The sequence below is a fragment of the Eptatretus burgeri genome, chromosome 2 (assembly GCF_056783735.1).
Source record: "Eptatretus burgeri isolate ZD-2024b chromosome 2, Ebu_testis_v1, whole genome shotgun sequence".
NCBI classification, from domain to species: domain Eukaryota; kingdom Metazoa; phylum Chordata; class Myxini; order Myxiniformes; family Myxinidae; genus Eptatretus; species Eptatretus burgeri.
Window position 1 is genome coordinate 70,508,929 of NC_140962.1, and position 26,882 is coordinate 70,535,810.

A 26,882-nucleotide genomic window follows, 5' to 3' on the forward strand; every position below is an offset into this window, starting at 1 on the left:
TATATATATTCAAACCGCGAGAAAGAAACAACAATCACACAGGCCGTTTCTTCACTCTCGCATGCCCGTACGTGCGTGGCCCGGAAGTTCGCATATTGCAGTCATGATTACTCGCAATTTAGTTTTAATGGCCAGTTATTCAATTAGCGCCAACGTATTTTGCCTTTTCGCAATGTCATCGCAAGGGAAAACATCAAGAGAAGAGAAGAGAGAGAGAAAAAAAAATTTACTTCCTGGTTCGGAGCATACCAGCTCACTCTGATGTTACCGAAATTTATACACCGTCTAATATGAAAACGATCATAACTTGGGGCATTGTGTTTATCTATAAATGCGCATAAGAAATCGAGAAATTATTAGAATACACGAAGTCATCACTCTCCGGAGGCCCGTACGTTGTAACCCGTTATGGGGAACGCGGCTGAGCTTCCCTTCCCCCATCGGCCACGCCCACGCAACAACGTGTCTTGTCATTGGTTGGTAAATAAATGGCCATAATTTGGGAGGCACTTGTCCGATTAATATCAAACCTTGAAAAGGCACATCCTCAGGTCCCCAGAAATATACCCGGCAAGTTTCAATTAGATCGGACCAGCGGTTGTCGAGAAACAGCAGTCACACACACGCACGCACACACACACACACACACACACACACACGCACACACACACGCACACGCACACGCACACGCACACGCATACAGATTGCTGGAATTATAGATAGATAATTCTAGACGGTTGTAAAGGGTAATTTCAGATGACTCTAAAGGATAATTTCCGACGACTATAAAGGGTAATTCTAGGTGGTTCTAAAGGGTAATTCCAGACGATCCTCAAGGGTAGTTCCAGATGGTTCTCAAGGGTAATTCCATACGGTTCCAAAGGGTAATTCAGAACGGTTCTGGAGGGGAATTATAGGCGGTGGTAAAGGGTAATTCCAGACTGTTCTAAAGGGTAATTCCAGACGATTCTAAAGGGTAATTCTAAACGGTTCGAAAAGGTAATTCCAGTTGGTTCTAAAAGGTAATTCCAGATGGTTCCAAAGGGTAATTCCAAACGGTTCTAAAGGGTAATTCAAAACGGTTCCAAAAGGTAATGCAAGACGTTCGAAAGCGTAATTCCAGACGGTTCTAAAGTGTAATTCTAGACGGTTCTAAAAGGTAATTCTCGACAGTTCTAAAGCGTAATTCTAAACAGTTCTAAAGGTAAATTCTGGAACGTTCTAAAGGGAAATTCTACATGGTTCGAAAAGGTAATTCCAGACTAAAGGGTTCTAAAGGGTAATTCCAGATGATTCTAAAGGATAATTCCAAACGGTTCTAAAGGGTAATTCCAAACGGTTCTATAGGGTAATTCAAAACGGTTCGAGGAGGGAATTCTAGATGGTTCTAAAGGGTAATTCCAGAGGGTTCTAAAGGGTAATTCAAAACGGTTTTAAAAAGTAATGCTAGATGTTCTAAAGCAAAATTCCAGAAGGTTCTAAAGGGTAATTCTAGACGGTTCTAAAGGTACATTCTGGACGGTTCAAAAGGGAAATTCCAGACGGTTATAAAGGGTAATTCTAAATAGTTCTAAAGGGTAGTTCTGGATGGTTTTAAAGGGTAATTCCAGACGGTTCTCAAGGGTAATTCCAGACGATTCTAAAGGGTAATTCCAGACAGTTTGAAAAGGTAATTCCAGCCGGTTCTAAAGCATAATTCCAGATGGTTCTAAAGCATAATTCCAGGCGGTTCTAAAGGGTAATTCCAGACGGTTCTGAAGGGTAATTCCAGCCGGGTTTAAAGGGTATTTCTAAATGGTTCTAAAAGGTCATTCAACATGGTTCTAAAGGGTAATTCCAGATGGTTCTAAAGGGTATTTCTAAATGGTTATAAAATGTCATTCTGCACAATTCTAAAGGGTAATTCCAGAATGTTCTCAAGGGTAATTCCAGACAGTTCCAAAGGGTAATTCTAAACGATTCTAAAGGGTAGTTCTAGCCGGTTCTACAGGGTAATTCCAGATGGTTCTAAAGTGTAATTCTAAACGGTTCTTAAAGGTTCTAAAAGGTAATTCTCGCATGTTTTAAAGACAGTCCTAAAGACAGTCCAAAAGACAGAAAGACCTAATTTCAAGACATTCCTAAAGGGTGATTCCATATGGTTCTTAAGGGTAATTCCAAATGGTTCTAAAGGGTAATTCAAAATAGTTCTAGAGAGGAATTGTAGATGGTTCTAAAGGGTAATTTCAGATGGTTATAAAGGGTAATTCCAGACGGTTATGAAGGGTAATTCTAAACGGTTCGAAAAGGTAATTCTAGATGGTTCAAAAGGGTGATTCTAGACGGTTTTAAAGGGTAGTTCCAGATGGTTTGAAACGGAAATTCTAAACAGTTCTAAAAGGTAATTCTAGATAGTTCTAAAGGGTAATTGCAGATGGTTGTAAGGGGTAATTGTAGACGGTTCTAAAGGGTAATTCCAGACGGTTCTAAAGGGTAATTCCAAATGGTTCTAAAGGGTAATTCTGGACGGTTCTAAGGGATAGTTCTAGGTGGTTCTAAAGGGCAATTCCAGATGGTTCTAAAGGGTAATTCTAAACGGTTCTAAAAGGAACAATTCAAGACAGTTTCAAAGGGTAATTCCAGACGGTTCTGAAGGGTAATGCCAAACGGTTCTAAAGCGTAATTCCAGACGGTTCTAAAGGGAAATTCTAAATGGTTCTAAAGGATAGTTCGAGATGCCTTTAAAGCGTAATTCTAGACGGTTGTAAAGGGTAATTTCAGATGACTAAACGGTAATTTCAGATAACTCCAAAGGGTAATTTCCAACGGCTCTAAAGGGTAATTCTAGATTGTTCTGAAGGGTAATTCTAGATGGTTCTGAAGGGTAATTCTAGACGGTTCTGAAGGGTAATTCTACTGGGTTCTAAATGCTTATTCTGTAGGGTTCTAAAGGCTCATTCTAAAGGTTTCATAAATTGGCGGCCGTCATGAAGAAATTGTGGGTGGAGTCAGGTGAACTGTCCAACCAATGAATGGAATTCGCACACATGCACGCACGGACTCATGCATGGCTCATTTTATAGTACTTGTGGGCTTATTGGTCCATTGGACCAAATTTTCATTGGTCTTCACGGCATTGCAGCATACGCGCCTGCTTTACTGCTTGAGCATTAGTTTGCCTTTCACCAAGCCCAGATGTGCTTGGGCCAGGGCGGAGATTATACGTTCTGTTATTGTTATTGCCAAGTGAAACTTGTTTTATTATTGTTAGTGATATTATTCGTATTTGTTACATTGTCATTCTTTTTGTTATTTATTTTGTAATTAGAATGCCATACCATGGAAGGATCGCTTTGGCTGCTCTATACACCATAACATTGCATGCGTTTAAAACATGGGACTTCTTCTGGGTTCTTTGTAGTTAATTAGTCTAATCAACTCAGGAGATCATGACCATCATTTTGGTGTGTCACACTCCACATCAAAATGCTCCAGTAGAACTCCACAAAAATATGCAAAAAACACACACGCACGCACGCACGCACGCACACACATATTCATTTCTAATAGACAGAAATCTCATTTAAATGAAATGTATTTTCTGTGTAGTTGTTTTGCCAATTCTTTTTCATCCTGTTAGTCTCTCATTTCCTCTTTTGATGTGAATATTTATCATATCTCATTATCTGCCTTTCTCTTGGATGTCTATAATAATATGATAACTGTAAGACCGAGAGTTCATAGAACATGATACCCCACACAGTGTTACATCAATGTTATGTCTATTTTAATCAAATTATAATTTTAATGATCATTTTTTTAAAATTCCAAAACTTTAGCTCGACTGAAGTAGTCCAAAAGCAGTCCCAAACAGCACCCTTACAAATCACCCCCAATTAAACTTTATTTTAATAGAAGTCCTGCAAAACTGGAGGTTCTTGGAAGTATTATAACATGCAATTTGTGTACTACAGTGTTCAAAAATCGTGTATAATGAAATTTAAATAAAATAAAGATCGCAAAAGTCATATAAATTAATTAATTCTTTTCAAGTACTGAGGTTTGTTCAGTTACCAATCAGCAAGCCCGTGCTTGCCCAGCCAGCCATTCCTTATCAACGGTTTCGAATAGAGTGCTTGTTTGAGTGCTCTGCAAGAAACTTGGTAACGAAACACACATCTGCAAAACTCGATTTGTTCTTCTTGGAAATATTATGAAGGTGAGTTGTGTTCTGCAGTGTTCTAAAATATTAAATTAAATTTCAAGTAAGGTTTCAAGAGGTTTAAAGGAGCATAAATAAAACAATTTACGGGTTCTTCCGCCATTTTCTCCAGTGGCTATTACATCACCCAATCCAACATGTAATATTAGTTATTCATGCCTCTTGTATGTGTCCATTATGACGCCCATTAAAACTAATCTTCCTATTTGGAATAATTTCCCATTTTGTTTGACTGCCAGGTAGGCAGACAGAGTGAAAAATATTATCTCACTTCTCTCTGCACTTGCAATCAGGACAAATTTGAAGCCAAGGCATGTTAAAACAAAAGAATTGTCTTCTTATTCATGTTCCAATTCGTGTTCAAAATATAACATTCAATTCAAATTTGTTGTTCTTCGATCACAAACTGACGATCATAAACTGATAATACGGAGGGAAGGTCGGCCCGACGGACAGACAGACGTGAACTAATTGCTTAACCCTGCTTTCCACTTCATGTGCATGGGGTAATGAACAGTCTTTGGTGTGCGTAATCAAATATAATGGCCATTGTGAACAACACAATACAATACAACACTGTGTGAAGTCAAGTCTGTTCATTCCCACTACAAACAGAATGAGAGAGTGATACTGTCTCTTTGGCATCAGCAAGTCACAGAATCTGATTTCTATTCGATAATGACTGAAACATACACGGACAGACCTACCCTGGGACCTGCGGCTCCTGCGGGTCCACCTTCTCCTGGAACGCCCTGGAATCAAAAAAAGACAAAAAATATAGAATTTGTAATGGCAAAGTAAAAAGTTTTATTTTCTCTCAGAATGTAAAAAAAGGAGGACCAACTATATATATATATATATATATATATATATATATATATATATATATATATATATATATATATATATATATATATATATATATATATATATATACATGTAGTTATACTGTATACATGATGAAAACTTGATCACTTGGCATTTTGTTAACATCAAAAAAGCGATTTACATAAAATTTTCAGTGTGATCCAGCAAGGCAAATTATGGTTAGAGTCTGTCCCAAAAATTATTTTCCGGTGTACAATGTGCCACAGAAAACACGTCACTTTGGGGAAACATCATGGGAGGGTGTGTGTGTTGACGCTAGTTAGTATACAGTGCCTATAGAAAGTCTACACCCCCTTTCAAAATTTTCACCTTTTGTTGGCTTATAGCCTGGGATCAAATTACATTAAATCAGACTTTTTACACGTTTATTTAAAAATCGTAACCCACCACTTCCAAATGAAAACGAATTCGACCAATTTCAGAAAATAAATTAAAAATATAAAACTATAATGTCTTCTTTGGCCAAGTGTCCACCTCCTCACGAGTTAATACTGGGTGGAAGCACCTATGACAAAAATTACAGCTGAGTCTGTTGGGATAAGTCTCCACCAACTTTGCACACCTTCAGAGCAATATTTACCCATTATTCTGTACAAAACTGTTCAAGCTCAGTCATGTTGTGTGGGGAGCGTTGATGAACAGGAATCTTGAAGTTATGCCACAGATTTTCCATTGGATCTAGGTCAGGGGTCTGATTGGACCAATCAAGGACATTTGCCTTTTTGTTCCATAGCCACTCCAGTGCAGCTTTGGCTGTGTGTTTCGGGTCATTGTCATGCTGAAAGGTGACGTTCCGTCCCAATTTCAGCTTTCTTGCAGAGGGCAGCAGGTTTTCCTCTCGGATTTTTTCTGTATTTTTCTCCATCCATTTTCTCTTCATGCCGAGTGTAGGCTTAATGGTTCATAGGTCAGGTCAGGTCAGGTATGGGAGAATGTGCCAGCACAGCGCGTCGCTGTGTCCACTTTCCGCCGGTACTCCAGGGGCCTCCATCTGGCCATCCCCCAGGCAGATGCCAGGCCCATCCCCATCTCCTTGAGATGATGGTCAACCTGCTGCAACCACGAGGCACGTGGTCGGCCCACTGGCCTCCTCCACTAGTGAGACTCCCTCGCTGAGAGAATCTGGTGAGCAGGATCAGCATCAGGAAAACGAGCCACATGTCCATACAGCCGCAACTGACGCTCACTGACTATGCAGGTAACAAATCTCATCAGAGTCTCTCTCAGCAACCGCTCGTTGGACACAAAATCCGACCAGCGATAGCCAAGGATTCTCCGAAGAGACCTGGTACCAAAGGAAATAAGTCTCCATCTCAGATCCTTGGTCAGAGTCCAAGTCTCGCATCCATAGAGCAAGACTCGAAGTACCAAGGACCTGAAGACTTGGACTTTCGTCCTCCCGCACAGGTACCGGCAGCGCCACACCCCATGATCTAGTGAATCCATGACTCCCCAGGCCCGACCCAGACGTCTATTGACCTCTGACTCACAGCCAGCAGAGACATGAATATCACTGCCAAGGTAAGTGAATCTCTCCACGACCTCAACATCCTCACCACAAACAGACACAGACAGGAGAGCAGCATCCATGATGTCACCGAAAGCCTGGATCTTAGTTTTGACCCAAGAAACCCGTAATCCGAGTGGCTCCGACTCCTCATTCAGCACCTCGAGGGCCCCCAAAGGGATATCTAAAGTCTCCGCAAAGATGACTGCATGATCTACAAAATCAAGGTCTGAGATCTTGACTTTCCCAAACGATGCACCGCAGCTTGATCTCTCTGACATCCTCCCTAAAATCCAGTCCAAACAAGTGCTGAAAAGTGTGGGGGCCAGTACACACCCCTGACGAACTCCAGTAACAACTGGAAATAAGTCAGAGATGGTACAACCACACTTCACAGCACTCTCAGTACCAGAGTATAGTTCAGACATCAGATCGTTCAGTTTTGGTGGCACCCCACGAAGACCAAGAATCCTCCAGAGGACATCCCGATTCACTGAATCGAACGCTTTACGGAGATCAACATAGGCCGCAAGCAGCCCCTGCCGAAACTCTCGTCTGCGTTCGGTGAGGACACGAAGAGCAAGGATACAGTCAATCGTTGACCTCTTTGGCATAAAGCCTGACTGCTCTGGACGCTGGTGCTCAAGCAGATGGTGGCGAACCCTATCAAGAATTATCCGAGCAAAGACCTTGCCCGGCACTGAGAGTAGCGTCACCCCTCGGTAGTTGTTGCAGTCTTGGCGATCACCCTTCCCTTTCCAGAGAGGGACAACAAGGCCCCTCTTCCAATCAGTTGGGATGATGCCTGTGTTCCAGGCAGAGCACAAAACTGCATGCAACGACACGAGTGCAGCATTTCCACCAGCCTTGAGAAGTTCAGCATGGATGCCACAGATCCCTGGAGCTTTGCCCCGTTTCAACAGGTTCACCGCAGCCTGTGTTTCCACAAGCGAAGGTGGACCACAGTTGATTCGAAGGTCAGCAACAGGGATTGTAACACCCTTGACGTCCAACTCGACAGCTGGTGGATCAGCCTGGTACAACTGCTCAAAGTAACCGGCCCAGCGGGCCTTCACTTCAGACTCCTATGTCAAGAGCCTACCACTCTCCGCTCTAACTGCAGTGCTCCGAGGGATGGGCTTGGATGAACGCAATGCGCGAATTCCCCTGTAAGCGGGATGAGAATTACCTGTCCACAGGTGATGCTCTACCCCCTCACAGATTCCTCACACATTGGCCTCATTGTCCACCCTCAGTGCTCGTACAGTTTTACGCCTCAGCTCCCTGAACAGCTCAGCTCTGCCGTTCAGCCTTGCCCTGCGACTCTGGTCAATGGTATCCAGTGTTCCTTGAGAGACAAAATTCTTCTTTGCCCTGCGGTGAGTTCCAAGACATCCACCGGCAACATCAAGGACGGTGGTCTTGAAGGCACTCCACAACTCTTCAGGACCCCCCAAAGCACCCGGACCCCCCAAGTGTCCACTCAGCCTGTTTGCAAACTCCTCAACTACTCTCTTATCCCTGAGCTTGCCAACATCCAGCCGTGGCTGGGATGGTACCATTCTCCAGGATTTAAGGTGCAGCTTTAGAGTTGCTACAACAAGCCTGTGGTCAGTATTGAGGAACTGAGCACTCCGGTAGACCCTGCAGTTCTGGATCATCCTCCAACAACCGTCAATGAGGACATGGTCAATCTCCTTTGCCACACTGCCAGCGTTGGAATACCAAGTCCAGCGATGAGCTTGTGGGCGCTGAAACCATGAACCAGCCACCCTAAGTCCATGACTTCTTGCAAAGTCAAGGAACTTAGTGCAATTCTGGTTCATAGCTCCTAACCCATGAGGACCAACACACACCTCATAACCATCCCTATCAGTTCCAGTCGATGCATTGAAATCCCCCAAGACTAGAATTGTATCTCGTCTGGGGCACTGATCAACCACAGACTCGAGCGTGGCGTAGAATGCATCCTTCACGGTGAGATCACTCGCCTCAGTCGGAGCATAAACAGAGACCAGGGAAATGAAACCTAAGGAGTGACGAATCCTTAATCTCATAATACGCTCATTGACCGGTGTTACCTCAATTATCATTGGGGTCAGCTTATTGGACACAGCTACAGCAACTCCTTGGTTATGGTAACTATCAGAGCGACCAGACCAATAGTAGGTGTAACCACCCACCATTTTCTCGCCGCAATCTGGTCTCCGAACCTCAGAGAGACCTGCAATCCCGATGTCCAAACGCTTGAGCTCAGATGATAACAGAGACAGGTGATCATCCTCTCTTAGGGATAGGACATTCCAGGCACCCACCCGAAGGGACCGCCTCAGGTTAACCCAAGGAGACCGCCGTCTGGTGGACGACACCTCAGCACCACTCCGACACTCTCTCCCGCAATCTGACCCAGGGATGTTACCCCGTGGTTTCCCTCCCATCATCAAAGATTGGGGGTCCCGAAGGCTTTGCCCCAATCCCGTCATCCGGTGAGCTGCCCTGCGAAGGGAAGCTGCACAGGAGGTACTCCCACGGAGTGGGTTTTCAGATTTTTTTGCGTTTTTGTGTTTTGCGGAATGAACGGTTTTACGGTGGCCGGAGTGCAAATCCTGCCACCAACCTCCTGATAAAAAAGTAACCCAACTGCAGGAGGACGTCCGCAGACACAGTTGGGCACTAGATATGGATGGCCGATGGCTCACAAGGAGCTCCTCCGCCCTTTGATAGGGTGGGCTTGGGATCCTAAGGTCCGGAGTTCAAATCCTTCTTAGTCGTTGAATTAATACCAGGTGGGATTGACTCAGCCTATCATCCTTCTGAGGTTGGCAAAATGAGTCCCAGCATGCTGGGATGATTGAGCCATTTGAGTGTCATGCGTCAGAGTGGCGACCTGGCCAGGATTGTGCCCAATAGCGCAGGAGACTGCATCAGCAGCACCAACTCTCTGCACAGAGTATGGTCCCAATGGATGGATGGATTTTCCCTTCTATCCTGACAAGTGTCCCAGTCCCTGCTGATGAGAAACATCCTCATAACATGATGCTGCCACCACCATACTTCACAGTAGGGATGGTGTTCTTTGGGTGATGTGCTGTGTTAGGTTTGCACCAAATGTAATGTTTTGAATTTAGGCCAAAAATTTCCATCTTGATTTCGTCTGACCACAAAACTTTGAGTTCTTCTTTGGACGAAAAAAAAACAAAAAAAAACTTTAGCTTCAGAATCTCCAATGTTTTTTTGCAAAACTCAAGAGACTCAAGATGGTTTTTTTGAGTAATGGCTTCCTTCTTGCCATCCTACCGTGCAGGCCAGACATGTGGAGTGCTTGGGATATTGTTGGAACTTGCACACATTGACCAGTCTTTGCTGTAAAGGTATGTAGCTCTTTCAAAGTTGCCATTTGCCTCTTGGTGGCCTCCTCCATGCTTAGTCATCCAGTTGGGAGGGACGGCTTGATTTAGGCAGGGTCTTGGATGTGCCATATGCCTTGCACTTCTTAATGATTGTCTTGACTGTGCTCCAAGGGATAGTCAAGGCCTTTGAAATATTTTTATACCCATCCCCTGATTTGTGGCTTTCCACAACTTTATCCTGGAGGTCTTTTGAAAGCTCGTTGGTGCTCACGGTTGAGTATTTACTGTGAAATGCACTGCCCAGCAGAGGAAACCTGCAGAACAGCTGATTTTAGTCTGAAATAATCAGAATCACGAAAATTTAACACAGGTGGAGGCCAGCAAAGTTGGTTGTGGTTTTGAAGCTGAATGGTTACACCTGAGCTAATTTACAGTTGCTCTTATAAGGGGGTGGGCACGTATCCAACCAAGATATTCGAGTTTTGTATTTCTAACTAATTTTCTGAAATTTGGAGAATTTTTTTCACTTGGAAGTTGTGGATTACTATGTGTAAATAAAGGTGCAAAAGTCTGATTTAATGCAATTTAATTCCAGACTATAAGGCAACAAAAGGTGCAAATTTTGAAAGTGTGTGGAAAATTTCTCTCGGCACTATACATGAGCATGATTAACCTTCATATATGTATATATATATATATATATATATATATATATATATATATATATATATATATATATATACATACATATATATATATATATATATATATATATATATATACATACATATATATATATATATATATATATATATATATATATATATATATATATATATATGTTATATATACACCGGTATATTGGAAATTGTGTGCATTACAAATATTACACCGAATCGAAAACTACCCCTCACAGGTCAGTAAGGTATGGGAGCATGTGCTGTTGCAAAAGACAGCAGCACGATGCTGCGTCCACTTTCCGCAGGTACTTCAGGGGCCTCCGTCTGACCATCCCCCAGGAAGATGCCTGGCCCAACCCCATCTCCTTGAGATGCTGATCAACCTGCTGCAACCACGAGGCATGGGGTCGGCACATTGGCCTCCTCGACTCACGAGGCTCCCTCGCTGAGCCTGGTGAAAATCTGGTGAATAGGATCAGCGTCAGGAAAACGAGCCACATGTCCAGACAGCCGCAGAGGACACTCATGGACTATGCAGGTAAGAAATAACATTTGAGTCTCTCTCAGCAACCGCTCGTTGGAAACAAAGACCGACCAGCGATAGCCAAGGATTCTCCGAAGAGACCTGGTACCAAAGGAATTAAGCCTCCATTTCAGATCCCTGGTCAGAGTCCAAGTCTCACATCCAGAGAACAAGAATGGATGCACCAAGGACCTGAAGACTCAGACTTTCATCCTCTCACCCAGGGACCGGGAGTGCGACACCCCATGATCCAGTGAATCCATGACTCCCTAGGCCCGACCTAGATGTCTGTCGACCTCTGGCTCACAACCAACAGAGACAGGAATATCACTGCCAAGGTAAGTGAATCTCTCCGTGACCTCAACATCCTCACCACAAACAGGTATAGACAGGACAGCAGCATCCAAGATGTCATTAAAAGCCTGGATCGTAGTTTTGACCCAGCAATCCCGTAATCCCAGCAGCTCTAACTCCTCATTCAGCACCTTGAGGGCCCCCAAAAGGATATCTAGAGTCTCCACAAAAATGACTGCATCATCTGCAAAATCAACTTCAGAGATCTTGACATTCCCAAACAATGCACCGCAGCTTGATCTCTCCGTCATCCTCCCCAGAATCCAGTCTGTACAATTGCGGAAAAGTGTGGGGGCCAGTACACACCGCTGATGAACTCCAGTAACAACTGGAAATAAGTCAGAGATGGTACCACCACATCTCACAGCACTCTCAGTACCAGAGTAGAGTTCAGACATCAGATTTATCAGTTTTGGTGGCACCCCATGAAGACCAATAATCCTCCAGAGGGCAACCCAATTCACTGAATTAAACACTTTACAGAGATCAACATCAGCTGCAAGCAGCCCCTGCCAAACCTCTCGTCTGCATTTGTTGAGGTGAGGACCCGAAGAGCAAGGATTATGGTCAATCGTTGACCTCTTTGGTGTGAAGCCTGACAGCTCTGGATGCTGGTACTCAAGCCTATGGCGGCAAACCCTATCAAGAAGTATCCAAGCAAAGGCATTGCCTGGCACTGAGAGCAACATCACGCCTCAGTCATTATTGCAGTCTTGGCAAACACCCTTCCTTTTCCAGAGAGGGACAACAAGGCCCCTCTTCCAGTCAGTTGGGATTGATTGGAGGGTCAGCAATAGGGATAGTAACTCCCCTGACATCCAACTTGACAGCTGGTGGATCAGCCTGGTACAGGTGGTCAAAGTAACCGGCCCAGCGGGCCTTAACTTCAGACTACTCTGTTGAAAGCCCACCACCCTCTGCTCTAACTGCAGTTGGAGGGATGGGCTTGGAGGAAAGCAATGCACAATTTCCCCTGTAAGCAGGACCAGAATCACTTGACCAGAGGTGATGCTCTACCCCCTCAAAGATTCCTTGCACAGAGGCCTCCTTGTCCACCCTTAGTACACATACAGTTTTACACCTCAGCTCCATAAACAGCTCCGCTCTGCCATTCAGCCTGATCCTGCGACTTTGCTCAATGGTACCCAGTGTCCCTTGAGAGACAAAATTCTTCTTCACCCGATAGTGAGTTCCAAGACATCTTCCGATAACATCAAGGACGGTGCTTTTGAAGTCAGTCCACAACTCTTAGGAACCCCCAAAATCTCCACTCAGCCTGTTCGCAAACTCTTCAGCTACCCTTTCATCCTTAAGCTTGCCAACATCCAGCCTCAGCGAGGATGTTACCATTGCTCTGGATTTAAGCTGAAACTTCAAAGTTGCTACAACAAGCCTGTGGTCGGTATTCAGGAAATGAGCACTCCGGTAGACCCTGCAGTTCTGGATCATCCTCCAGGAACCATAAACGCGGACATGGTCAATCTCCTTTGCCACACTGCCGGCGATGGAATACCAAGTCCAGTGATGTGGGTGTGTACAATTTTGAAAGGTGTATGCCTTTCTATAGGCACTATATATGAGCATGATTAACCTCCAGATACATATGTATATATATATATATATATATATATATATATATATATATATATATATATATATATATATATATATATATATATATATATATATATATATATATATATATATATATATATATATATATATATATATATATATATATATATATATAAAAATAAAAATATATGTATATATATATATAAATATATGTATAATGTATATATATATATATATATATATATATATATATATATATATATATATAAATATATGTATAATGTATATATATATATATATGTATAATGTATATATATAAATATATAATGTATATATATATATATAAATATATAATGTATATATATATATATATATAAATATATTAAAAAATATATATATATATATATATATATATATATATATAAATTTATATATATATATATATATATATATATATATATATATATATATATATATATATATATATATAAATTATATATATATATATATATATATATAAAATATATATATAAAAAAAAAATATATATATATATATATATACGCATACAAACACTTTGAGTCACATGACTTTTTACAAAGTGAAGGAATTTAGTGCTATTCTGCTTCACAGTTCCTGACCCATGGGGACCAACACGTCTCTTAACCATCCCTATCAGTTCCAGTCGATGCATTGAAATCCCTCAAGACTAGAAGTGTATCTCGTCTGGGGCACTGATCAATCTCAGACTCGAATGATGGGATTGGCATAGAATGCATCCTTCATGGCAATGTCACTCGCTTTAGTCGGAGCACATACAGAGACCAGGGAAATGACATCCAAGGAGTGACGAATCCTTCATCACAAAATACACTCGTTGACCGATGTTATTTCAATTATCATTGGAGTCAGCTTATTGGACACAGCTACAGCAACTCCTTGGGCATGGTAACCATTAGAGCGACCAGACCAATCATCGGTGTAACCACCACGATGATCACACCACTATCCGGTCTCCGAACCTCAGAGAGAGCTGCAATACTCATGTTCAAACGCTTGAGCTCAGATGATAACCGAGACAGGTGATCATCCTCTCTTAGGGATAGGACATTCCAGGCACCCACCCAAAGGGACCGCCTCAGGTTAACCCAAGGAGACGCCATCTGGTGGACGACACCTCAGCACCACCCTGACACACACTACCGCAATCCGACCCGAGAAGGTTACCCCGTGGTTTTCCTCCTATCATCAAAGATTGGGGGTCCCGAAGGTTTTGCCCCAATCCCATCATCCAATGAGCTGCCCTGCCAAGAGCAGCTGCACATGAGGGACTCCCACGGAGTGGGTTTTCAGATTTTAAAAAATGCTTTTGGTATGTTTTGTGGAATGAAGGGTTTTACGGTGGCTGGAGTGCAAATCCTGCCACCAACCTCCTCATAAAAAAAGTAACCCAACTGCAGAAGGATGTCCGCAGACACAGTTGGGCACTAGATGTGGATGTTCGTTAGCTCACAAGGAGCTCCTCCACCCTCCACCCTCTGCCCTCCTCTTCCTTCTCCCTAACTCTCATTCCCCCTTCTCAAAGTTATATATTGTATTGCAAACCTCTTTCCCTCCCCCCCCACCCTCCTTCCCCTGCCCTCTCTCTTCCATCTCATCATTTCACCTCCTACAATCTTCAACTGCCCTCTGCCACCTCTCTTATTTCTCCCCACTGCACCTCAACCCATCACCACCGAACTTTTTGTCCTCCTCAACCAGCCCTCTCAACGCGCTCTTCTGCAATACCCTAAACTGTTTCAACAACTCACCTTCCCTCCCCCCCCCTCCCTCGTCCGACTCTCCTCCTCCCCTCCCCTGAAACCAAAGCCTCCACACCTCCCTATTCTTTAATAGTGTGGAACTCAAACATCCGGGGCCTTTTCTCAAACCTGACAAAATTTTCCATCGAGGTTGCCACTGACAAACCAGACATAATCTGCTTAACAGAACCATTCCTCCTTCAAGATATTTCTGACGTCTTGTCGAATTCTTTCAAAGAAACTTGCTCTCTCTCACAGGCACAGATTTATCCCAATCTCATCTTCAGTTGTCCTACCTTTCCTCCTGCTCATGGTACATGGAAGCTTGTGGCAAGGCAGTTGTCCTGAAACAACTTGCCTTCACCTCATGGAAGGCCAATCCAACTGAAGGCAATCTCGGTTCCTTCCACAAAGCTCGGAACAAGTGTGTGTCTCACCTCAGGAGAGCCAGAAAACAACATCTTTCGAAACCCAAGTCTCAACTCTCAAACCTCTCTCCCTCTTCTAAATTCTGGTGGCGTCTAATTAAGTCTGATTCTGGTGTATGTTCCCCCTCCATCCCTTCCCTTACCTCAAATGGCTGCACAGCTGATACCACACGTGAAAAGGCTGAATGCCTAAACTCGGTGTTTGCATCGAAATCTTGTGTCCCAACCCCATCGCTTTCTGTACTCACCTTACCCAGTCGCACCCAACTGTCCCTGGACTCTGTGTCCTTTTCTCCTGACAAGGTGGAGAGTTTGCTGTCAAACCTCGACTCAGATTCTGCAAACGGTCCAGACGGCATCAGCCCACGTGTCCTAAAAACTTGCTCTGCTGCTATTGCTCACCCTCCCTCCCTCTGTTCTATTCACCCTCTCATTTACTCAAGGTCATCTGCCATCTGTTTGGAAATCAGCACACATCACTGCTCTGCACAAAAAGGTGCAAAAACAGATCCCTACAACTACAGACCAATCAGCCTTCTCCCAATGATCAGAAAGGTCATGAAATCCATCATCTCTTCTGACATCAAATCCTTCCTCTTCTCCAACAGCTTGATTTCCGATCATCAATTTGTATTCAGACCAGGACACTCTACCCTGGACATGCTGCTTCTGCTTTTCCAACAATGGATGGAGGCCCTCAATGCCAGACATGAGATCTTCCTCGACATATGACGTGCTTTTGATACAGTCTGGTACCCCGCCCTGCTCACCAAACTCTCGTCCTATGGTATCCAAGGCAATGTCCACTCATGGCTCGCAGACTCCTTCTCCTGTCGCAGTCAACGTGTGGCCCTTTGTGGAATTCTCTCATCCCCTCTTCCTGTCCAGGCTGGAGTTCCTCAAGGCAGTGTTCTGGCCCCTGTGCCTCTTCTCATTTTAATCAATGATCTTTCCGATTCTCTGGAAAATCCTCGTTATCTCTTTGCTGATGACTCCACCCTCTGCCATACGATCTGTCATCGCTCAGACTGGCAAGCAGCAGCCTTTTCAATCTATGTAGATCTGGATAAAATCACAAGCTGGTCCAACACGTGGAACATGTCATTGAATCCTGACAAATCTCACACTCTCACTATGTCTCTCTGAATAGACCACCTAGAACCCCCCCCCCCACCCACCCAACCCCATCTACTTTCTCAACAATCCTCTTGGAGAAATCCTTTCATTCAAGCTTTTGAGTCTCACCCTCTGCCAAGATCTTTCCTGGGAAAACCACATTTCCAAGCTGGTCTCCAAAGCCAGTCGCCGACTGGCCATCCTCCATCATGCAAAGTCCTTCCTTGGCACACCTGAGCTCATGACTACATACAAAGCTTTCATCCACAGCCTGATGGAGTAATGCTCTCCTCTCTGGGCTGGTACACCTGCTTCTCACCTTTCTCGGCTTCACGCTGTTTAGGATCATTGGTATCTCCCGTGATGACACTGAGTTTTTGGGTCTCTCACTCTCTCACCACAGGCAGGTTGATGGTCTTTCTGTCTTCTACCGTCTCCTCTCCGGTCTCACCTCCCCCCCACCCCCTCCCCACACACTCTGTATGTGATCTGTCACCACCATATTTCTGCAGTGCGCTCAAGGTCTGCCACCAACCCCCTTCTGGTGAAACTACAAAAATCAAGAATCACTGCTCACATTCACTCTTTCATTCCTCTTTTTTCCCACCTCTGAAACAAACTCCCACACTCTCTTCTCTCCCACTCTTTCCTCCAGGTCTTCAAAACAGCTGTTCACCACCATCTCTTATCTTCCCCCATCAAAAACCATTACCTTTTCTACCCCCATTAATCCATCCCAGACTCACTTCCTTTAAACTCCCTGCTTTCCTTCCTGAAAGTCCCTGTAATGTACATCTTGTTTACCCTGTGTACCCCACCCCATCCCTCTCTCTTCCACAGATCTCCTCATGTTTCTGTTCCCCACTGGTTTGTGCTTTCCTCTCCCACCCCCCTTGTCACCTGCTCTCTTTGTTATCCATTCTGTGTTTTAGCTCTTATATGAGCCTCGACATTGTGTGCAAAATAATAATTATAATAATTGGTATCCTATTTGTGCATTTGAGAAAAGGGTGGTTTCAGCAGGATGTGGGACCACCACATTATGCCACTAGTCTCCAAAACTGGCATTATATCTCCGAAACTGAAACTGGCATTTTGCCACAAGTCTATCCTCTGCAAGTATACTGTATCATATATCTCTTCTCTCACCTATTTTTGAAAGGAAGTGACTCCCATTTACTCCAAAGGTGACCAGGAACAAGATGAGATTTATTGTTATCCTATCAAAGAGTTTTGGCAATAAATCAATATCTGCCTCCAAATAAGTTTCCATTATTTATCTTTAATGGAACTCGGTAGAGCACATACATCCGCAAGGCTGAACAGTTTACGTGTTGTATCCAACTGATAGACCGGTTCTGCATCTGGACCTGAACCAAAATCTAATTAACTTGTTCTTGTCACCTCCCCAACTCAACCACTAAGTTTTGTCATAACTTGTCCAAAACTTTTTGAAATATCATGCCATATATCGTTTTTGGCCCCATTTCTCAATGGAGAAGAATCGCTTGGAAAATTCAAACATTCTTGCATCCGGATCTGGATCATCCACACCACCAAGTTTCGTCTAAATCCATCTTTAACTTTTTGATATATCGTGTTGTACAGTATATCATTTTACGCCCTATCTCTCAATGGTGAAGAATCACTTTAAAACTCTCATATCTGGATTCGGATCTGGATCTTCACCCAAGTCAAATCAATTCGTCCTTGTCCCACACACAGCCTGACCACCAAGTTTCGTCCAAGTCCGTCCAAAACTTTTTCAGATATTGTGCTATCTTTCAATGGTGTCTCGTTTTTGGCAGGATCTCTCAATGGTGATGAATCACTTAAAAAATTCCAGTGCCTGTTTCCGAATCCAGATCTTCAACAAAGTCTAATCAATTCGTCCTTATCATCACACACACACACACATAACCTGTCCAGCAGGTTTTGTCCAAATCCATCCATAGCTTGAGATATTCTGCTCACAGACAAACAGACAGACAGACAGACACATAAACAGCAATGAAAACATAACCTCCATCCACCTTCAGTGGTGGAGGTAATGAGATGCAGTGTAACTGTGCATTATGTTCTGAGTGCAATGAAATGTGTAACTGTAGAAACATCATATCTGGCCAAACCTGGTCTCCTGGTTTTCCAGTCTCTCCTGGAGATCCAGTCGGGCCTGGAAGGCCCTGTGTGAGAAAGCGGAGATGTTTCACAAAGAAGGCACGTCAAAAATAATGATTACTGCATGCATTTCATACGAAGCTAATATTCTACGACTTGCACAGATTTTTTAAATGACTCCTCAATATATGAAGGAAATTATATTTTCAACTTCATGAAGAACAAGTACAATATATATCTTCAATATTTTGGCTGTAATTCCAGTAATTCTGTTTTGATATGTAACAAACGAATCTGTAAACTTAATCAATAAATTAATAAACATTTTGTCCTGCAAAACCAGCTTCAATGATGCTCTCTACGTATAAAAATTCCACCGTAGTGGAAATTTGATTACTGACGTCCTTGACGACAAACTGGTGATTTCACAATTTAGTATCACTAAGGAGTGAGCCATTTTTAAGATGATTCTTCATTACCTATATCTTTAAAAGTGTTTCTTTTACATTTACTTAAGCTTCAAAATTGGGCAGCATAACAAAATAATACCTGAAATCCAGGTGGGCCTGGTGGTCCTTTTTCACCTCGTTCTCCAACAGGTCCCTTAAGAACAGAAGTAAAACACTTCAGTTCGCATAACTCTTGCAAAACAAATTTGTCATCAATAATCTTAACACTTTTTTTTCTTTTTCTTGAAGGATCACTTGCTGTGGATTAATACTCAGGGTATTACAACATAATATATGAGGAATTTCATTAAACCTCTTGCATTACATGTCTCGAGAGGACTGACACCTTATTGGTTGCTTGCTTTGCTGAAGTTCATTGATCCCAATGCGTCCAATGCTACATCAAATGCACTTTGATACACTTAAGAATTGCTTACCTCTGGTCCAGGGGGTCCTTGAGCTCCAACTTCTCCATTTTTTCCAGGAACCCCCTGTTGTATAAAACATCATTTGGCAACACTTCCTATAATTGTATGGCAGTTCATGTACCCAATTTTACAACCAGCAAAACTGTACATCAATCATTTGGATCATTGGTCAGCACAGTTATTATGTGTTGTGGTTATTGAGGATGTTAAATATGGTCATACTTTGTGTTTTTATTCTGTTGCGTCACAGGTGTTGTCATGCCTAATGTTAAGGTACAAATGTATGTATTGTCATGTTGGAATGGAAATGGAATGCAAGTAGGCTAAGGGGGCAGAATTGCCTTTTTCCCTCCAATTGCCATTCATCCTTCCTTGAATTTCCTTGAATAAGCAAGATACAGTCACTGAAAGCCACATATTGCTGTGGAGAGCATGTTACAGTGATGGAATGTCATGTGCTGTGGTTGAGATGCTAGAGAAAAGATTGCTATCACATGCCATGGTGGTTAATCAAGTACAAATATTTCAATGTTGCATTATATGCTAGAAACTATAAGCAAACAATAGTCAGCGTTGTTATGCATCATGGTGATCAATTGAGTTTAAGATGCTGAAGAGTATGCTGCAATTTTGTACCAGAAAGGTAATTATTCTCCTGAATTCAAGGGTGACTCCAAGAATCTAAAGTTAATAATCATCATAGTAATCATATGATATTATGGGAGGTCTGGGGCCAGTGTTGAACCTCTGAGTATGATAATAAGCTGGACATACTCCAGTTCAAAGCTCACCCTCTTTCCAGAAACCCCTTCATTCCCTTTTTCTCCAGGCTTGCCCGCCAATCCCTGCAGTAGAAGATACCACTTATTAGACTGATAATCATCCTTATGTACAAGGATATAATACATTCCAGAACATCTTTGTTTGACAATATTAAATTAAATTTTTTTATTTTTAAAAAGAATGGAAAACTTGAACTCCAAAAAATTAATATCAGTATGTCTTAAAGCCAAAGTTATGACGTAAGAATTGTATCTTACAAACTGTGTTGAAGACTAAAATTATTCACATTTTTTGTCTGTATAAGTTGGAATATTGCTTTGCTTTCTCACAATGAAGCTAAATGTTCTCAAATGCAGAGGATGACATATTATTTGAAATGAGATCACTCACTATGGCTCCCTTTGCACCAGGGAAACCCATTACACCAGGCTGACCTCTTGAGCCTGCTGGACCTGGTGGACCAGGTCGCCCATCCTCTCCAGGAGATCCCTAAAGAAGAAGGAACATCATAAAATAACAAACAGTGGCTAATAAGATGTAGGAACAAAGCATCAAACTCATATGATATTGGAGCTGATCAGACCTAATTCAAGCCTTGTCTGTATAAAAGATAAGTTTGAGTCCAGGTGTTAATACCAAGCTGCTGTATTAATCCACAATATATCTGAAACATGCTCCATGAAAGAGAGCATAGTTTATATCATAAGTTTTGGAAGTCATTGCATGTGATATAAACCTCAAGTTTTACCTGTTGCGTTTTTTCCAACCCCTCTGAATGTAAAAAAGGTTTTGTGAATAAGTAATGCAGAACAAACAGAGATTAAATGTGGTCAACGGTACCTGCGGCCCAGATTTTCCTTCAGGCCCAGAGTTTCCTGGACTCCCAGTCAGACCCTGAAAACAAACAGGCAAATGGATATCATTTCATGAAATGATGGGAAATCTACTGTAGGGTGGGGGGAGGGCAAGGTGTCTGAATTCACACCAAATCTCTTTCGATGTTTTGGTAATCAGATCAAACCAATGTGCTTCCAAGGAATTACCTTCTGAGATGCTAAAACTGGTGAAATGGTGCATTGATTTTGTATTTAAATAAAGAAAGTATAGCGTTTAGAATCAGGGATTGTCAAAATTAATCCTTTGCGTCATGAATTTGTATATGTATACAAAATGGAATGCATGGACAATGCAAAAAACACAAAACTCAAGAGTTCATCGAACATGATACCCCATGCAGTTTTCAAGTATAGTACTTCAATTTCAATAAAATAATGATTTTAAAGATCGCTTTAAAAATCCCAAACTTTCACCCGACTGAAGCAGTCTTATATACATCACCCTGATACACTGTAATAAGATGAAGTTGAATCGCAGCTTTGAGGCTTTGTTGATCATCATAGAACAAAGCATCAATTGGCATTTTCTTCACTACGACTCTCTCACATACCACATCCTCACATGCTATATATCGATAAATAGCATTGTTGTTGGAAGTATTGTGAAGGCGATTTGTGTTCTACGGTGTTGAAGTATATAATTCAATTTAAATAATGGTAAATCAGTTTAAAGGCATTTAAATAAATAAATTCTGGGTTTTACTGCCATTTAACCCAGTGTCTATTATGCCACCCTGTCCAACACATTACATTAGTTATATGTGCCTGGTGTATGTGTCCATTATAACATCCTTAAAAACAGTAAGTTTCCCATTTGGAATTATTTTCAATTTTGTTTGACTGCCAGGCTAGCAGATAGAGTAAAAATATTATCACTCCTCTCTGTGCATGTGCAGTCGGGATAAATTCAGAGACAGGGTCCGGAAAACGGCAAACTTGTCTTCTTATTCATGTTCCGAATCATGTTCAAAATACAACATTTGATTTAAATAAGTTGTTCCTTGATCATAAACTGACGATCATAAACTGATAAGACAGACAGACGGACATCAACCAATTGCTTAACCCCACACTTTGCTTTCCGTGTGTGGGGTAATCACGAGGAAGCTTACCCTGGCACCAGGTAGACCAGTCTCACCAGGACGCCCAGGGTCACCAGTCAAACCTTTAGGACCACTGACTCCAGAAGGACCTCTCTCACCAGGTGCCCCCTGAAAAACATATTCCTTAGTTACAAAATGTCGAGTGACAAGAGAGAGTCAAGCAGGAATCAGTGAATGCAAAGGAAATGTTAAATTGTATGGATGTACATTTACATTTCAAGAAAATAATTTCCCAAATCACCCCTAACAGATTACAGACTGAACTGATTTGTGTTTCCAACCAACTATCAGCAATTATTTCTTTCAAAAAATGGATTCCTAATTTTAACGTAAAGAGCTTTAAATGGCTGTCTTCACTGTCAATGAAGCTTTCTTTTCCATAAGATTAATTATAATTATAGTAATGATTGTTTTTATTGATAGACCATAAATCTTTTGAAATGTTCTGATGGTGGATCTATGAGATTAACATAAAAGTCAGTAACAGAATAACAAAATCATTAAATAAATCAATTAACCAATAAATATTTTGCACAACTTCCTGAATTAACGTAGTCACCAGATCTAGCATTGTTTAATAAGAAATAAAGCACAATAATGGATAAAATGAAAACGTGTATTTGAAATAGAGGACATATACCTTCGGACCAGGAAGACCATCTTGGCCTGGAAAGCCTCTGTTCCCTGGAGCTCCCTGCAATGAGAAACATCTTTGAATAACCAGTCATCTATTTCTCCTTCAACAGTGCACTGCATTTCAGCCACTTATGTTGATGGATCAGGCCAATGGCTGTCAGATTGACCTGAACATATTCACTGTGCATCATCATTCATTATCATTTCTTAACAGTGCTCTAATGCTTGTGGTAGAGTTTGTAAATATATCAAGTGTATGTCAAGACCATGAGAAGATGTGATTGCACTACTGTATGAATTGTAAAAATGGCATTAGAAGTAGACAATGGACAAAACAACATGGTGTATGGAATTTGAACCTGGAATCCAAGCATCATGAGCTTTGTGCTCAGATGAGGACACCACCTGGGAAAACTTGTCATTGAAGGCTCATGGAAAATTGAACAATGTTGCATCGCATCCTACTGCAGCTATTCTTCACTTCCTGTATGCTCTCCCTACACATTTATTTATTCATTTATTTTTAGGAAAATGGAAGCTGCTGCTTACACGTTCACCAAGTGGTCCCTTGGGACCAGCTGCACCAGGTTCACCACGGGCACCTCTCTTTCCCTCCTCTCCAAGTGGTCCAGGTGGACCTTGTGGTCCAATCTTTCCCTGTGATAGAAATGAGAATAATTTTTTTAAAGCATTTAAGAAACTTTTAACCCGAAATTAAACACTGAAGGAAAACCTCTGTGGAGAAAATCCCCCCCCAAAAAATCCTGTTTGTTCTTCATTCTGAAATACAAAAGGATTTTTCAAACATCTAATTGAATCCTTGCTCAATGAAAAACTTCACCATTATTGTTGGTATAGTTTTCCAACACACAAAATAATGTTACTTAAGCCTATCATAATAGATAAACAGAGATAGGGAAGGTTATGTGCGATTCAGAATGTTTTAATGTATATTAATGTTTAATCACCTATATCAAATACACCTGTGTAAAACTTTGAAATGTTGCGTCACACACTTCAAATGATGTCATATTAAAACATCCTATGTACTATAATCCTCAACTGCCTCAAGATCTTGTGTAAGAGATACTTCCTGGTAGTTGTTTTGGTGACCATTACATTATTATTATTATTATTATTAAACATCGCTGCAAATTCATTTGTTCTTTTTGGAATTTCTTAATTTTCTTCTTAAATCAGTACACATTATGCAAGATAATTATCTGCATAATGTACGATTTAGAATACTCTTACTTAAAAAGACAGCAACTGCAAAATAAACGTGTTATTAGGAAAACAATTATCATATCGTGTTGTGGTAGTGTCTCCTTGTTGTGCAGGTTATTGTACTCTAATGAGAGAAATGACATCGTTCATCATTTAATTTTGAATCACAGTTCAATATTAAAACAACTTACAACTTCTCCCTTTGGGCCAGCATCACCTTTGAAGCCAGTTGCTCCAGGTTCTCCCTGCATACATTTTTTTTTTCAGTGAATAAAAACAACCATTCTTCAATAATGAGATTACAAAAGGTAAACAGGGAGATTAAAACTACATAGGCATTTAAAAAAATGTATTTTTAAACAACTTCAAACTCTATTTCGATCATTATAACCAGATCTTCTAAAATAAGGATACACATCCAAGTTATAATTTATTATTCAAGTTTGTATTTCATAATAGAAAACTTCTGATGTATAATTTACAATGCATATTCGAGTCACGTATATCACTAGTCTCAGTTATCATTTGACTATCTAGATTTCCTGGAGATAATTCTCATACTTAGGTATTATTAATAACATGCCATAATTGGCCAACTAAATCTGAAAATGCATTAATATATACCCCTATGGAGACTATTAAAGTCTCCTATAGAGACTATAGAGACTCCTATATAAAATGCATTAATATATACTCCTATTTCATAGCAATTGTGTTTTATCAGAGAGTATAAAAATGTTTTTTTTTCATTGATCTATCATTTTTCTATATACTGGACTGTTTAATATGATTACATCAATTAAATATTAATGTATATTATTACTTTTCATGAATTTACTGAAGTTAACTTGAATGAGCTTACATTAAATACGATAATCCTCATAGCTGCATAACATGTCAGCTTTTTGAATTTTTCGCTTGTTCTGACTTTTTGTTCTCCAAACAAATCTGATATCAAGGAGTTTGTCAAATTGTGCCAATATGTATCCCAGGAATTGGAAATGCAACAAAAAACAACTGATATTTGTATTCTATGTCGATAACAAAACACCATCATGATTTAATTGTCACAGTCACTTTTAAGACTCAAATTTAAGGTTTGAATCCAAAATAGTATCCAACCTCCATCCATATAGTGGGATTGTTATGGAAATGCTATGTAGTGATGTCACACATAAAATTAACATGCATTCTAAAAGTATGATGATAATATCAGGGTCATTATCTTTGAAAGATGGACACGTATGGCCTGAAAAAAAACTTGCCATTCGATTGATTCATTATTATCATCATAGGTCTCATTTTAATGCAAATCAGTCTCTGAGTTTGAGAAAATAAAGAGAATTACGCTGCTGATTCCCATTTTATAATGCTTAAGTAAATATATTAGTTAGCTTGGTGTACAATATTCATTCATCCTTTGGTTATTTTTATGATTATTATTATTATTATTATCATTATTATTATTACTTTCTAAATATGTTGTGTATATATAAATAATTTATTATGGAAATGAAAACTTTTGAAATAATTCAGTTAAATAATGAATTGCATTATAATTTCCGCATTATCCTGAAATTCAGTTTGGTATATTGTAACCTGCACATCATGTTACTTTTCACCATCTGTTTAGGAAAATCGAAATGACAACTGCATTTGATATCTGTAGGGTATAATGCAATGTATAGTTTTTGTGGTGCATTGAGCACACATAACTTAACTGAAGAACCTTTTTGAAAGAAATGAAGGAAATTGGGTTAAGGCATCAGCTAATTGTTTCAGATATTCTCTGGTAGATTGTCAGCTATCTTTGTTTATTCCCCCATCATCCCTGTACCCTTAGTAACTGCATAAATAATTATGTATTTTGAAAATATTCCAAACATTCGTGAAATATTCATATGACGGCAGTAACCAATCACCTTGTTGATTCAATATGTTTACGAATAACGATGAGATTGTGCTTCATACTTTTTAGGTAAAATGATAATGCCATAATCCATTAGTCTCATTGCCTTTTGATATTGATGACTGATTACGCGATTTGTTTTTAGCCTTGCTGCCCGTTCCCCAAGGGATTGTAAGCTATTGTAATCGATCTGTGTATCAGTTAGAGAAAGAGAAAGAGAGGGGGTGTGTGTCTGCATGTACAGTAGAGCTACTTTAATAAAGATTGCTCATTCTCAGGTCTGCTGTAATCTATATACCCCAGCATTCTCTATATTGTTAAATTATTTGTCTTGTTTCTGCTTGTGCTGATTATTATCCGTTTGCACATTATTATTAGATATAACCATTGATCACCTTTAATATAGCTTACTGTGATCTTTTTCATCCGTTGTCCTTGCTTTTATTTACCAGAACATCCAGATCTCCAAATATCACTTACTTGCTGGCCTTTAGGACCTGCTGGACCGGTGGATCCTTGGGGACCAGGTGGTCCTCGTGGCCCAGGCAATCCAGCAGCACCAGCAATACCAGAAGCACCCTGCAAGGAAAGCATTTAAATTACCCACAGTGAGCCTGCAAAATGTGTGATGGGACAATGCTGGAAAGGCACAACTTCAGATCTTGAGCAAGACCCAATTACACTGTATCAGCAATAAGGACTATGTGAAAATAATGCAAAGAATTTCATTCATTGGAACACACAGCAATTGGTTCATCATGACCAACCTACAATTAAATATATTTTAACTACCGTTATCCAGAATTAGTTTTCAATTTGAAAATCAATGATATTATTATTCCAAATTGCTCTTACTTGGTGTAAAATTTCTAATGCAGCATAGATTTACTGATGTTAAGGTGACTTTATTG

At 40.9% G+C, this 26,882-nt stretch overlaps 1 protein-coding gene across 4 annotated transcripts in view; it reads right to left on the reverse strand.

The window, feature by feature from the left end:
* Window positions 1–26,882, reverse strand: part of LOC147032266 (uncharacterized) — a 243,837-nt gene that overhangs the window by 27,329 nt on the left and 189,626 nt on the right. For all 4 annotated transcript variants that reach the window (XM_085869687.1, XM_085869689.1, XM_085869686.1 and 1 more), the window contains 12 exons: window positions 26,452–26,550; window positions 24,254–24,307; window positions 23,385–23,492; window positions 22,840–22,893; window positions 22,209–22,307; window positions 21,041–21,094; window positions 20,591–20,689; window positions 20,209–20,262; window positions 19,427–19,480; window positions 19,090–19,143; window positions 18,552–18,605; window positions 4,909–4,953 (listed from right to left, as the gene is read on the reverse strand). In XM_085869687.1, coding sequence (XP_085725813.1) covers window positions 4,909–4,953; window positions 18,552–18,605; window positions 19,090–19,143; window positions 19,427–19,480; window positions 20,209–20,262; window positions 20,591–20,689; window positions 21,041–21,094; window positions 22,209–22,307; window positions 22,840–22,893; window positions 23,385–23,492; window positions 24,254–24,307; window positions 26,452–26,550 — 828 coding nt within the window. The remainder of the gene's footprint in view (window positions 1–4,908; window positions 4,954–18,551; window positions 18,606–19,089; window positions 19,144–19,426; window positions 19,481–20,208; window positions 20,263–20,590; window positions 20,690–21,040; window positions 21,095–22,208; window positions 22,308–22,839; window positions 22,894–23,384; window positions 23,493–24,253; window positions 24,308–26,451; window positions 26,551–26,882) is intronic.